Here is a 14,726-nt window from a genome sequence, read left to right as displayed (position 1 = left end):
AGGCAGCCTAAATAGGCTTTTTATCTTTTGAAATATAAAAACCTGTGATTAGTTAATAGTGCAGTAACTACAATTTTTTTTTCTGTGCAGCTTTGGACTCCCCCCACTCCACCTCAGGATGACAATGATATCTATATTGATTCAGTTATGTGCCTGATGTATGATACCACCCCTATTCCAGAATCAAAGTTGCCTCCAGTGTATGTCAGGAAGGAACGTAAACGACACAAAACAGATCCTTCTGGTAAACGCTTGTTCAAAACTGTTGGGAGTTTTATTGCTGAAAGTTAAAAACGTCGGGATTTTTGATACTTCCTACATGTCTGGTCTAGTAAAGATCAAACGTACAGTTTTGAGGATATGAAATTTCTTGTCTCACTGAGGTCTTGTGTCACTGAAAGCTCCATTTGTCTTAGACAGTGTGTCTTTTGATTTAGACATATGGTTATTTTTACCTCTAAAATCCTAGAAAATAGATATTCTGCTGGGTGAGTTAGGCTGTTCTCACTTAAAACATAGTATGGCCAGCACCTTTATAGTTTCTGACATTGTGCTTTTAAGAGGTAGTATAGAATACTCTGTTTTAGGAGCGTTTAGGAGCATTTTGCAGCTATACATAGCACACGAATCAAACAATGGTAGTAACTATTTACGGAGAAATTTTTTTTGCTCTTAGCTGCAGGTAGGAAGAAAAAGCAACGTCATGGAGAGACAGTTATTCCTCCTCGTTCACTTTTTGATCGAGCAACTCCAGGAATGTTGAAAATGCGACGAGAAGGCAAGGACCAGAAGAAAAATATCTTGTTGAAGCAACAAACACAGTTTGCAAAGCCTTTGCCAACACTTGTCAAACCTGCTGCTGAGGCTGGACAGGATAATCCTGAGTGGTTGATCAGTGAAGACTGGGCACTTCTGCAGGTCAGACAATACCTGTACTTTCTGCTGATATTATGTATTGTATTTTTGCTTCTAATTTCATATATGGCTCTTTCAGCACTTTCTCTCTTCAAGTTTATTTCTAATTCCTTACGGTTAGTTTGGCATTTTGCTGATCTAACTCAGAGCAGATTGCATATCACTCGTGTTTCCCTAAGGATAAATTAAGTTCTGTTCTTGCTGTAGAGACTGCTTACTATTGTGGCCCAGATTAGTCTGATTGGACATTGGATAATGCCACTAAAGTTCTTCTCGCCTTTGAGAAGAGAGCAGCACTTGAATGGCAGTTCTACCTATGCAGACATCAATCTGCATAAAAGCATTTTATGCTTATTTATTATCTGTTGAACATAGGTGAACCCATGGACTGAATTCTAAGCTCTCTGCCCCATTGTAATAATGGTGTGTGGATACATGCAAATAAGGATTGGTTTGGAGGATTGGAATGATTTGTCACCTGAAGCTTTTGTACCCTTATCTGTTGTAGGCAGTGAAGCAGCTGCTGGAGCTTCCTTTAAATCTTGCTGTTGTATCGCCAGCACACACTCCCAATTGGGACCTTGTTAGTGATGTTGTTAACTCATGCAGCAGAGTCTATCGCTCACCAAAACAATGCCGAAACAGATATGAAAATGTCATTATTCCAAGGGAAGAAGGAAAGGTGAGTTTATGTAGAGTGATGCATCTTTTTTACATTAAGTTTATAGAATTTTTTTTCCTTATCTCCGTAAACACTTTTTTTTTTTAGTTAAATGTTTCAACAGTGTAAATAAATAACTTTTAAAAGATTAAAAAATTATCCTCATCAGGATTTCCACTTATTTTATATGATTTCTTTGAAAAGAAAAAGCACCTGAACAAAATCTTCCACAAAAGATCATCTAACTTTCCTTCTTATTTTACAGCTAATGTACGAAGCTAATCCTAAAAAGAAGACAAAAAGTATTTATAAGGTGTGCATTGGTATTCTTTCAAAATCAAATCTAGACACTGTGGTATTTAGCAGCAATGGAGGTGGGCAGATAATTCATATGAGATCCATGTTGAGTGTTACTTGAGTTCTGAAACATCAATTAAAATTCCAAATTTATTTTTTCCTTTCTTTGTTGATACAGTGGATTGACACCAGACTTCAGCTTTTGGATTTGATAGATAATTTTTAAATCATGCAAAAAGTTTGTTTTCACTTAAACTGTAGTGGATATTTTTACATCTAACAACCACCATGTAACTTATCTTGATTATTATGATGGTACTTAAGATCTGTAAGGACGTACTTCATAGTAGGGTCTAAGTGGATTACGAATACATAGTGAATTTAATGTTTGAAGCACCTCTTTGTAAATGAGGACGATAATGCGCTGCAGAAACAAAAATAAATTCCACGATTATAAACAACTTCTTCCAAATCCTACTGCGATTCAGTGACAGAACTGGGTAGAGAATCTAGAACTTCTGACTGTAGTCCCATTCTCTGACTAATAAGCAGGTTTGTCCCTGACTGGCAGTTTCCACTTAGGAGGAGCCAAGCATTAGAATGGCATGGTGTGTTGGATGTTAACATAGCTTTGTTGGGAGAGCAGTGCAGTGATGGTTTTATTATATTATGCGTGCGCTATGCATAACTATACACTAATGGGCTCTTGGTTTGGGTACTGAATTAAACTTGCAAGATCTAAACTAAAGCAAAAATTCTTTTTCAAATTAGAGTTTGCCATTTTGTATGTCCCCAAGTGCTGATGCCAGTGTGACCGTGAGAACTGCTCCTTATTTTGCTTTTTCTTTATATATTTCCCATAGAGTTTTGTGTAACAGTAAGTTATCAATGACATGAGGCAGAAACCAGTCTGTGGTAGGATATGTTGGAGATCATTTTTAAATAATCTACAAGCGCACCATGTGTTTATACATAGACAAAATGCAATGTGGGGTGTGTTCACAATTAAAAGTTGGTTTGTTTTCATTTTTTAGACTAAAAACAGTCGCCCACTTCGTACCAATCAGATCTATGCTCAGGATGAAGGTGCCACCCACACACAGCTTTATACTAATCATTTTGAGATGATGAAAATGATTGCAGGGAAAAGAAGTCCACCTATCAAACCTCTGTAAGTTTAACTGGGATCATCCAATCTCCCCATCACCACAGACTTCCTGGAGACTTTGTTCTGAATTGCTCTCCCAGCTGAGAGTTATTTCACAGTCTGTTTCAAATTGCTGTTTTGCTTCTCTGTTCTTGACCTCTTTCCTTGTGTTCTGGCCTTGTGTTATTGGAACATCTTCATGTTTCATGTGTTTGGGTTAGTTTTTACTCACTGCATGAATTTGTTTTTGTATGTGATTAAGAGCTCGGTTGTTTTTTTAATCTACTTTATAAACCAGACTTTCTGTTTGCCTGAATTGCAAATGTTTTGATGTCTATGCTGATTAGTAGCACTTTGTTTTTTATGTAGATTGCTGCAGTATTTTTTTTCTGTATTCATTTATTATTTACTCTGAGTCTCTCTTAAAATATCTGTCTTTATTTAGCCTCCAGTACTAATGGGTATATCATGAAAACTTCACCACAACTGCAGTGTCATCTACTAAAACATGTGAAATTAAATGCTGGTTTTAAATTTCTTCTATCTCCAATAATACAATTTTGCTCAATTTCAGACTTGGCATGAATCCTTTCCAGAAGAATCCAAAGCATGCATCTGTTCTTGCAGAAAGGTGGGCACTTTATATCTTGAAGGAGTTACGGATTGTGTAAAAAGTACTTTTTAACTATTTATTTATTTATTTTCAGTTATTTATTTTTTAACTATTGCGTACTTTGTCTTACCATTGTTTCTAGTGGAATTAACTATGATAAGCCGCTTCCTCCAATTCAAGTTGCATCCCTCCGAGCAGAGCGTATTGCAAAAGAGAAAAAGGTACAGTCTCTGTCTTGGTTATATGTAGACTGCAGTAATTAAACTAGACAACAGAGGAAGTATGAGGAGGGCTAACTCCTGGGCGAAGTTTGCTGGTATAGTCATTTTTCTGGGTAGCTGTAACTTTTTAATGTACACAAGGCCCAAAGTGGGACCTTTCCTTGGGCCGGTATGTGACATTGATAATTGTTTACAAGCATTGTTTTGGAACACGTGAAAAAAAACAACTTGTAAAAATCTTATAAAAGATGTAAAAATCTCTTTATTCGTGACCATTCTGTAGCCTCCTTTTTTAAATTATTCAGGAGATATTTATCCTTGCTTGTTGATGGTAAATTGCTTGTTGTGTTACGCTACAAGCTATATAACCATGATTATAGCTTGTAGTTTGAAACTAGTTAGATCATGTAACTTACAGTTAGAGAGCTACAATGAAATCAGATCTGTATGATGCACACATGCTTAGAATTAAATTTTGGGGCTTTTTCATTTTAAATACATCCTGATTAATCCATGCACTGTTTTGAAGAAGACGATGAAGCTCACACTTTGATTTCGTAGGCTTTGGCTGAACAGCAGAGGGCACAGCAACAGACAGGTCCGCAGCCTCAGCAGCAGCAAGCCGGCCAGCAGCAAGCTCAGCAACCAGCTGTACAGCAAGCACAAGCCCAACCTCAGCCACAGGCTCAGGCACAGGTAGTTCAGCAGCCACAGGCAGTAGTACAGACTGCAGTAACTACTGTGGCCAACACAGCAGTATTGGTAAGAAAGGGAGAGCTTGGTGTCTCTGATGTAGTAACTTCAGTTCCTTTGTGTGTACCATATTTGTGGTTTCCACTTGCCTTAGAAAGTAAGAATTTTAGGTCAGTATAGGGAAATAAAAGCTATTCCTTTTTCTTTCTTTTTTTCCTGAGTATGCTTGGTATCTTCTTCTCCATCTTTTTCTATTCTCTTATTAAAACTCTGTTCATAGCGTTATTGCAATAGGTGTTGGAATTCTGAAGTGAAAAAATGCCATATGCTTTGCAAAGATTTTTTTTGTCTTTTTGAGTTTAGACTTTAATCAAGTTTAAGTAAATGAATTTACACAGTGTGTATCCAAAGAACTTGGAGAATAAAGAGACTGTAGCTGTATCAGCTACTCTGATAAAGTAACTTAAAAAACAAGGCTTTGAGTAAATTAACCTCAGCTGGGAAAGTGGAATGTTGCATTCTACAGGACCTACAATAGCTGTATTACTGTAAGTCTGTGCAAAGCTTTCATGGCTGCTTTAAATCCAGAGTCTATTAGTAATTCTGATGACAAGTTTGAGGCTTTTGTTGTTAGAGTCGGTCCAGTTTGCATACTAATGTGTACAGGTAGTGGTGATTTTAATTTGGTTGTTGAAAGGCCAGAGTACTGCAGCTTTTACAGAAAGAGACGAAGTGCTCTAACCCCCAGGTAGTGCTGTGTATCTACTGCTCAGTGATGCTCATGTGTGAGAGGTTACGTGAGGCGTGCCAGAGTAACATGTCGCTCCCTTCTTCTAACAAGGATGTGAAGTGACCAGATATTTGACTGGTCTCCAGTTGCTCGTTAGCGTGGCAGAATCCTAATATATACAGAAATTGTTGTTGATATGCAAAATGAAAGCAATTGTAGAACTGTTAATTTTATTGTATTTTTCTTGAATTGTCATTTCTGGAATACATCACTTTGTTAAACAACATAGTAGTATAAGAGCTATATTCAATTTTCTTTTATTGTTTTCTGAACTGTTACCTCAATTGTCTTCTAAATAGGCAGGCACAATCAAAACAGCAGTTACGGGGACAAGTATACAGACTGGTAAGAAGACTTTATAATTGGGCATTGGAGGTGATAGGACATTCAGATTTCTCTTTTATTTTTTGTTACAATCTCACATTTTAATCCTGGTTTGCTTTCAGCTACAGTGAGTGGAAATGTCATAGTGAATACCGTTGCTGGAGTCCCTGCTGCTACCTTTCAGCCCATCAATAAACGTCTGGCTTCACCAGTTATACCTGGAACATTGACTGTGAGTAGATTGCAGCACCAGTTGTATCTCTGGATTGATTTTGATTGTACGTTGTGTCAGCATATCTGCTTCCTGCATTAGCTTTCTATGTTATCAGAAACTCTGCTCCTTGCTAACTTCATGTGTGTCTTGTGATTCTGCATCCAACTCCTCTCCCTTACCAAAATACCAGAATACGCCGGGATGGCTTATCAGAACAAAATATCTAAGAAATAATGTTGAAATTAGTCCATAATTGAGTGCTGTCTCAGGAAGTTGTTTATGTCAATATCATTGCCAGCCTGTAATAATTTTATGCTCTGTTAACTATGATCTTTATTATTATTTTAAGGTTGCAAGGTCTTAAAAAGATTAAGCAAAAAAATGAAAGGTAGTAAACTGCAATGTAGTTAAGGGTTTGGTGATTAGCATGTTTGAAAGAACTTTAACCAGATGCCAATTGTGCGATCTAATCGAACAGATAGATGTGTTAGAAAGATGTGAACCTTCTTTACTTTATTTTTGATGTTTGTTTCTAAAACCGTATAGTCTATTTCCAGAACGTTCCATAGCTTTATGTGAGGTATGAGAACTGAGGAATAATGACTGTGTTCCTCTTCAGACTTCGGGAGGCACTGCAACTGCACAAGTGGTACATACCCAGCAGCGGACGGCGGCAGCACCTGCTGCATCCACGGAACTGGTGACCATTGCATCTACGCAGGGGGTTCGTGCAGTAACATCGGTGACAGCATCAGCAGTGGTAACTACAAACTTAACACCTGTGCAGACCCAGACAAGATCTTTGGTGACTCAGGTTACACCAGGTAATAATCGTGTGTTGAGGGATTTTTTCGTAGGGTACACAAGGACATCAGAATTCCTGTAGTTTGTTTGACCTCTGTAGTTCCACAGTATTGAAAGTCTGGATTTGTAGACAGACCAGTTAAATGATGCTGTGGTTTTTAACTTGCTTATTGTTGGTGCTTAGATGATATATTTTTTTTGCCAGTGAGTATTTATGGATAGAGTGTTGCAGTAGAGAATGGCTTGGCTGCTAGGCATTACAATGAAAAAGGTTTATTAACAACCTAGGAGTAAAATATTAGAATTGAGTGTTGCAACTAAAACCCATTATGAAGAAAGGAGTATATATTGTAGTATTTATGCTGTTTTTCATCATTTTTATGTGAATGTGTTGTTATTTGTGGTTAGTCCCCAAACTGTAATGTAGCTTTTGAGGTGAAATCAAAGAATTAAATTTGGTGTTGAATTAATTCATATGCTGACAGTTTTTGAATGTGAAATTTTCAGTGAAATATCCATTCACGGATTAATTTTTTTTAATTTTTTTTAATTCACAGCTACACCAACAGTTCAGCTCTCCGGTAAAACCATCACCCCTGCTCACTTCCAGCTTCTGAGACAGCAGCAGCAGCAGGCTGCTCAAGTGCAGGTCCCACAGATTCAGGCTCAGGCACAAGCCCAGTCTCCAGCTCAAATAAAAACTGTTGGGAAACTGTCACAGGTGAGGAAATGTCCTTGAAGAAATGTGGCGTGTTGCTCTTGTTACTGTAAGCATCATTAGCAGTGTGTGTTGCACCCTGTTTTCTTGAACTAAAATGAAACATGGGTCTTTGTTAAAGTTGATCTCACTAAAATTTCAAGGAGGCAGGGAGTCTGATAGCCATTTCAAATAGCACCACTATCGCCGCAGGTCAGGATGTTAAGTACTTATTTCTAACTCACTGGCAACCCATAGTGTAAAGAAGTTGCATTCTTAGCTCTTTGATCTTAACTGAAGTCTGGCATAGAATCTTTCTCCTTTAAGGCTGCAACTTCATCTCCGTTCTTTTTCCTGTAGTCATATAAAGAATTTGAAATGATGGAAGTGTTTTATTTTTGCAGGAACAGCTGATCAAGTTGCAGAAACAGAAACTGCAGCTTCCTCAGCAGCAGACAGCGCAGCAGACGCAGCAAGGAGCGCAACAGCAAACAGCACAAGTACAAGTGCAACAGCAACAGCAAACTCAACAACTCACTGCTGTTACAGCACCTCGTCCTGGTGCAGTTCTCACAGGCACTACTGTGACAAACCTGCAAGTTGCTCGTCTTGTAAGTTTTTCCTTGACTTCATGAAAACAGTCTTGGACAGCTCGTTCTCTTTGCTAGTTTAAATTAACTGAATACTGGTTATTCATGCACATAAGTGCCTTTTGCATTACTTAGGCAGTACAAAAGATAGAACTCTAACACAAATAGCTCTAAAGACCAACCGACGCCATCTGTGACATGTGCTTCATGTAAAGGAGACATTATATTTGGAAACATTTCCAACTATCACTTCATAATAATCTGTTCTATACAGCAAATTATATATATATACATATACATATATATATATATATATTTGTGCCAGTACAATAATCTTCATTCCTTACTGCTTAGACTCGTGTTCCTGCTTCCCAGCTTCAAGCACAAGGACAGATCCAGGCCCAAACTCCACAAGCAGCACAGGTTGCTTTGGCAAAACCTCCAGTGGTATCCGTTCCAGCTGCTGTTGTGTCATCTGCAGGAGTCACTACACTCCCTGTTACTGTTGCAGGCATTAGTGTTGCTATTGGGCAGCCACAGAAAGCAGCAGGTATGTCAACCCACTTGCTAAAACATAACTTTAAATTCCGCTTTTTTAAAGGTAGGATGTTTGTTTCAAGTAATGTCTTCTGTGGAAGACACTTTTTGAAAACTAACGCCGTAGAGGTTAAACTCCATTATGTTTCAAAAATGAAGTAAGAGAATTGCACTTAATCCATTTCATCTGGAGGTTAGTGTGATTCTTAACTCAGAAATCTGTGTGTATGAGTAGGTGAACAGATACAGTTTTAAAAATAAAGCCATAGTAACTGCATCTTTTAAAATGTGAAGTGGAAACAGAAAAACTTGTCTTTCATAACTGTCTTCTGTAATGCAGACAGAATTTTTCCTGTAGGAAATACGACTGTAAGATCACATACTTAGCTTACTCATGCCCTTAGATAAAATAATGTTTTTACTGTCAAAATCATGTGTCTTATTCCTATTAAAATCAGTGGGTTGCTAGTGCTCAAAGCTATGCAGATGTATAAGTCTATAAAAGCACAATCTGTGTTTGCAAGCTGTGGTTACTGGGACAAAGCAATAAAATGAAGAATCTTACAGTTCTAATTGTTTTTGTAATTTTCAGGAGGCCAGACAGTAGTTGCACAGCCACTGCATGTCCAGCAGCTTCTAAAACTCAAGCATCATCAAGCAGCACAGCAACAGAAAGCTATCCAGCCTCAGGTTGCACAGGGCCAAGCTACTGTGCAGCAAAAGGTACTTATTGTTTGCCCTTCCACAGAGTTAGGTAATGCTGCTGTGGCTGTAAAGCTTCGGCTGTGAATTGTGGTGCCACTCCTAGCTCATTTTGCTATTTTGAAACATGAGAGGATTTGTTTAAATGATAAAATGTAATTAATCTTGTTAGCTACATTCCTGTTCTTTAAAATACATATATATATTTTGTAGTTACTGATGCTTTTTTCTTCTGCAGATAAATGCTCAACAGGTTACAGTCCAAACCCAACAGCAGACATCACAGCAACAAAAAGTAACCTATACTACACAGCCCGCCATTAAAACACAGTTCTTAACAACGCCAATTTCCCAAACCCAGAAGCCAGGCGGAACCCAGCAAGTGCAGGCCCAGATTCAGGTACAGGTAACACAGTTTTACACCTTTAAACACTATTGTGATTGGATAACCCTAAAGCTGTCAGGTGATGTAGCATTTTAACACCCATTAGCTGCATATTTGTTTAAATTATTTTTATAATAAAATACATTGGTGGTGAATACGTGGCCTTTTAGCAGGTCAAAGGAACCATCTGAGACAGAAGTTTGCCTTTCCTCTTTGAAAGAAATAAAGTGTATTACTCCTCTTTATTAGGGAAGGGATTTGTACTGTATTACTAAGGAAAATTCAGATGTGGTTCTTCCCATTTTCTGGTGCTGTCTTCTGGCCTAATCTCTAGCAGCCAAGAGTAGCTGATAGTTAACTACTTCTCTGGATAACTAGATCAGTCTAACCAAGGAAAAGGAAGGGGATTAGGAACTGGAACCCTTACTCTTTCAAAAGTATGTCTAAGATAAGGTAGCCCGTTAGAATGTCTGTGCTTCCTTCAGTGTTATATATAGCTGGGAGGAAAAAAGTATGTTAAAATAAAAACTGAAAATATTACTACTCCTCTTCCCCTCCTAGCCAAGTTCTCAATACACTGTTCTAGAAAGTTTATTTTTACAAAAGTGCAGTATCACTGAGGAGGCCAAGATACCAACTTGCACTGAACAGGACTCAGGAAAGGTTTTCACTTGGTAGCAGTTTTGATAGATATGGTGTGTTGCTGCTGTTAGCAATTTCTTATTTTGACTAGATGTTTCTTTATTTCATATCAATAAAGGTTGCAAAACTTCCTCAAGTGGTCCAGCAACAGGCTACTGTTGCCAACATTCAACAGATGGTTTCGGTTTCTCAACAGGTGGGTTTTGCACTCGTCAAATAAAGCACTAGAAGCACAATCCTATTGAAAGCTCGTTTATTTGGAGATAAGTATTTTTCCCCTTGTGTGGTATAGATAGAATTCTTGAAGGACGTAGCAATTTCCCTTCTATAAAAATGAATCACATGAAAACCGTCAGGTTTGCTGTATATTCTTTAGTATAAAACTTTAATAGATGGAGCAATGTGTTGTTCACCGCTGTAGATGAGCTGAAAAACAGATTTTTAGAAAGTATTTCCTAGAGCAGAAAGTGTTTTTTAAATACTGGTTTCTTGTGATGTTTAATCAAGATAGCAAATAATTGAAGTAATGAGCACCATCTAAATTTGTTTTACAAAAACTGGGGCTAATAGGTAGTTACTGTTTGTTTTGTTCCAGTTCATAAAGCCTTGCAAAGTGCTTAATAAAAGTCAGAATGGTACGGTATCTGTTCTAAATGTGGAATGATAGCAGGCGGCACTAGGGTGAGAGAGGGACAGACGGTTTGGTCTCCCTTCCCGTAGCTACCAGGCAGATTGTTCAACGCTGTTTAGAACAATCTCTTTCAGACCATTAGCAACAGGCATAACTTACACTGTTGATTGGCAAGAATGATTTAACTTTGGATGGTGGATGAGGTTATTGCCCTCAGTGCGCAGAAATCTGAGCCAATCAGCTCTTAATCTGTCACAGTTTATAGTGCAATGTTTTAGTGTGGAATAAAATCTGTGACTGTTTATCTTAAAATGATGATAAAGTGGTGTAAGCTGGCTGGTAACCACCTCAGATGTGAATGCTGCAAGGGCAAGGTAGACAGCAGGGAGTAGAAACCTCATCAGTCAACACGAGTTACTCCCTGTAGTCACTGAGAGCTCTTAGATAATTTTTCAAGGGACATTAAGGACTGGCTTTTCAGAAGTCGTTGGTGTTGGCATAACTCTGGGACTGTTGAAGTCCATGGTAAAAACAAACAGCTCCCCTCACACACACGCAGTGACAGTAGGATTAGGCCCTGTGAAGTATTCTTTTTAAAACTCTGGTCTTTATATTAAGCATCTGATGTTCGGTATGTAGCCACCTGCCTTGCTAGTGCTTCCCAGCGGGTCAGTCAGGAGTTAACTGTCCCCTGGAGAAGCCCTTGCAGGATCATTGGGCTTCTGCCTCTTGACAAAGGCATCTGAAGCTGCTCGGTTTTCATTACCTTTTCTGAGTAAGGAGACATTTAGCTTCTTTCTCCCTTCCTCTGGGTAGGGCTGTGAAAATTAGATTTCTGGATGAAGTTCAAACGATTCTACCTTAAATTTGTGATAGAGACTTGCAGCTGTAGTCTGAAAGTTTAATGCTGGGAAGTGGTAGGAAGCCTTAGTGGCTGTATTTACGGTCACAATATGGGTGCTTCCCCGTTTGATCCTCCATCTATCCTTCCCTACACTTCTGCAGGACTAGAATTTCCTATTTTCCAGTATTTTTTTGTTTTTAACCTTCCATATATTTTCATGTTTAATCTGCACTGAGGAGATCTGAGTTAAAGGCATCCTGGCTCTCAGTTTTGATTGATAAGGTTCTAGAAAATGTGACAGAACATTGTTTCGTACTAAAGCCACAGACCCTAAGTTCCCAGTATCGCTCCCAGTCTTTGTACTTTGTCCAGGATGCTTGTCAGTCAAGAGAGCAAACACCTCCTTCCGTAGAGCAGAAATTTAATGACCACTGCTTAATACCAAAGTACTATTTTGTAATTGCCTTGTTATCCTAATGTCTAGGTACAAGCTCAGCCCCAAACCGTGACACTTTCACAGACAACAGCAGGTCAACAGCAGGTTCAGGTGATTCCTGCAACAACTGCTACAGCTCAAGTTGTCCAGCAGAAACTGATACAACAGCAAGTTGTGACAACAGCATCTCCCCAAATTCAGGCTCCAGGTGTACAGAACCCAGCCCAGACACCAGCAACAACTGAAGCCCAGAATCAGCAAGCAAAAGTACAAATGAGGACGCCTACTGTCAGATTAAAGGCACCTACAAAACCAAGTTGAGCTAACGATTAAAATGCAATAACAGGGAAATGCAGCATTTCTTGTTTGCTACGCCAAGTGACAAGCTACTCCAAACACACAAATGAAGACAAACCACCTCTATTTTTTTTAACAGAAGGATTTTGCTGGTGAACATTTGAATGTGGAAACTCTCACATAACTTCAGCATATTAGCAACTGTTTAGTGTTCAGGACCTGTACAAAGTGCATTCTGCCAGTGTTCTCTGTGCTCATTCAAACCAGATAAAGCAACTATTAGTTAGAATTAAGTTCTGCCCAGGTTCACAAAAGTAAAATGGTAAAATGCCATAAATGGCAGGAAAATCCATCCATGCTAGCATACCATAAACGGCCCGTGGGAATATGCAGTTCTTTGCTATAGTTTGGATGTGCACTCAATATGCACAGTGAAGCAAGTGCGGCTAATATAGCAAAGTATTTTCCACCTGTCTGAAAGCTGCATGGTGTTCTCTCTTGAGGTAAATACCTCTGGAAGATCTAACTTACATTTGAAGTGCTCCCTGAAAAGTTTAGCCACTAAATGTGAAAACCTGTAAGTATTTGTAATTAAAAAAGGAAAAAAGTTTCATTCTCCATTTTTGTATGTCTTTTAAAATGTTTGTTAGTAGTTTTGTGTACAGTTTACCGAAGCACCCAACCTGTGCCCTCATTCTCATTATTTCACTTTAAGATAATGGATATTTTAGGCATGAACTGAGTAAATACTGTGTTGATAGTAGATGTGTATTAAAGTGTATTCCCCCCCCCTTTTTTTTTTTTTGTAAAAGAATTGTTTAGTGGATACAACTAAACAAATGGTCCATAGCTGTTTCTCATAGGACTTCGGTCTCGGAAACTCTCCAACAGATAACATTTAATCTCTTAGTTTCATTCTGCTCTTGCAACATGTTTAAATGTTCAGTACTTTCTACTCAGCTTTCAGCTTGGGGAGGGTGGGGGACTGGGGGAAGGGGAGAATGGTGAAATTCTAAGACTAATTCTTCAATTGTGTAAAGAATAAGATCTAACTTTTGTACTATTCTTTTACTAAAGCTAATGATGAATGTATCTTCAGGTGGGTATTTTGGATGTGAATAGAGCGTGGCCTCTTCCTCCAAATCAGTTTGCCTTATTGTTATGAAAAAAAAAAAAGCAAAAAGCTGCATAGAACTGTGGGTGTTTTCTTTACTTTTCTTACATAAAAAGAAAAACAAACTGCAAACAGCACTGCATGAGAAATCAGAAAGCTCTCAGTGGCTTGAATAGATTTATTTTACTTTTGGCCATAATACTGCACAACATGTAAGATTCAGATGAAATTACAACATTCCTTTTCTGAAATGGTTTTAAAATTATTTTTTTCGTTGTGTGATCTTCTTAGTCTTCTAAGAGGGGAGCCTGTTTAAAGGCAAGGAAAGTCTCTCTTTTGTTCTTAACCTCTATATGTACATACCTATTGGTACCTAGCAATCCAAATGGCTTAAACAAGAAAGAATACTCGGTCAGCTCCTCTGGTAGCCCGGTCTGTTAAGATCACAAATGTAAACAGTGGGTCAGGCAGAGTTACTGATTTTTATTATTTTTTTTAATTTTATACCGCATTTCTCCTATATCCATTTTTTCTTGGACCCTCAGGTCTGCAAATCTGGGGGATATATTTTTTTCTTTTTTTCTCTCCTCCTCTCTCAGCTTGTACATGAAGTATTCCCCTGACCCTGCCAAACCCCTGTTTTGTACCATTGCCTAAACTTTGTTACTCTCTGGAAAGCCAGTAACGTTGGCAATGGAACAGTTTAACACGCAAAGTAAATGCAATGGTAGCAGCTAACTGACGCCATGTACAGTACGTTGCTCATCCGAAAATACTGCACAGTTCGCCCCGTTTTTATTTTTAAGTGTTTAGCTCCTATTAGGTGCATGGAAGGCGTGGGGGGGAACACTTCAGCAGTGGAAGAGCTGTTGACTGCATCATTGTGCTGGTCTGATTTGGTGTCTAAAGAGGCAATTATTTCTTGTTTAGATCAGTTAGTGAAGATAAAAATCACTTTTTTTTTTTCCCTCTTTCTGTGTGTCTTTCTCCCAGGCGTGTGTTAGGAAGTCAACCTGTACATAACTTCTGAACATAAGCATTTGTACTTGATCCAGTAGGGGTGTAAGGAGTAGTGATGTATCCTACCTGAAGGTGTAATAAAGTGTACATTTTTATAATTTGCCCGTGTCCTCGCTTCACTGAGACCGGGGGGGAGCAGCGGCGGCGGGGAG

General features: G+C 38.5%; 1 protein-coding gene across 22 annotated transcripts in view; it reads left to right on the top strand.

Moving 5' to 3' along the window:
* Positions 1 to 14,672, top strand: part of EP400 (E1A binding protein p400) — a 48,199-nt gene extending 33,527 nt beyond the window's left edge. For 9 of the 22 annotated variants that reach the window (XM_040576788.1, XM_040576783.1, XM_040576794.1 and 6 more), the window contains 18 exons: positions 91 to 244; positions 677 to 918; positions 1,424 to 1,597; positions 1,842 to 1,889; positions 2,908 to 3,044; positions 3,595 to 3,651; positions 3,776 to 3,854; positions 4,416 to 4,616; positions 5,637 to 5,682; positions 5,784 to 5,893; positions 6,495 to 6,699; positions 7,237 to 7,400; positions 7,781 to 7,987; positions 8,321 to 8,516; positions 9,096 to 9,226; positions 9,444 to 9,611; positions 10,351 to 10,428; positions 12,192 to 14,672. In XM_040576788.1, coding sequence (XP_040432722.1) covers positions 91 to 244; positions 677 to 918; positions 1,424 to 1,597; positions 1,842 to 1,889; positions 2,908 to 3,044; positions 3,595 to 3,651; positions 3,776 to 3,854; positions 4,416 to 4,616; positions 5,637 to 5,682; positions 5,784 to 5,893; positions 6,495 to 6,699; positions 7,237 to 7,400; positions 7,781 to 7,987; positions 8,321 to 8,516; positions 9,096 to 9,226; positions 9,444 to 9,611; positions 10,351 to 10,428; positions 12,192 to 12,464 — 2,670 coding nt within the window. In that variant the 3' untranslated portion in view covers positions 12,465 to 14,672. The remainder of the gene's footprint in view (positions 1 to 90; positions 245 to 676; positions 919 to 1,423; positions 1,598 to 1,841; positions 1,890 to 2,907; positions 3,045 to 3,594; positions 3,652 to 3,775; positions 3,855 to 4,415; positions 4,617 to 5,636; positions 5,683 to 5,783; positions 5,894 to 6,494; positions 6,700 to 7,236; positions 7,401 to 7,780; positions 7,988 to 8,320; positions 8,517 to 9,095; positions 9,227 to 9,443; positions 9,612 to 10,350; positions 10,429 to 12,191) is intronic. The other 13 variants (XM_040576786.1, XM_040576784.1, XM_040576792.1 and 10 more) reach the window with 7 other exon arrangements.
* Positions 14,673 to 14,726: the final 54 nt, after the last annotated feature.

Source organism: Cygnus olor, chromosome 17 (assembly GCF_009769625.2).
Source record: "Cygnus olor isolate bCygOlo1 chromosome 17, bCygOlo1.pri.v2, whole genome shotgun sequence".
NCBI lineage: Eukaryota > Metazoa > Chordata > Aves > Anseriformes > Anatidae > Cygnus > Cygnus olor.
The sequence above is the reverse complement of the archived record's forward strand: the minus strand, read 5'-3'. Positions and strand labels throughout refer to the sequence as shown.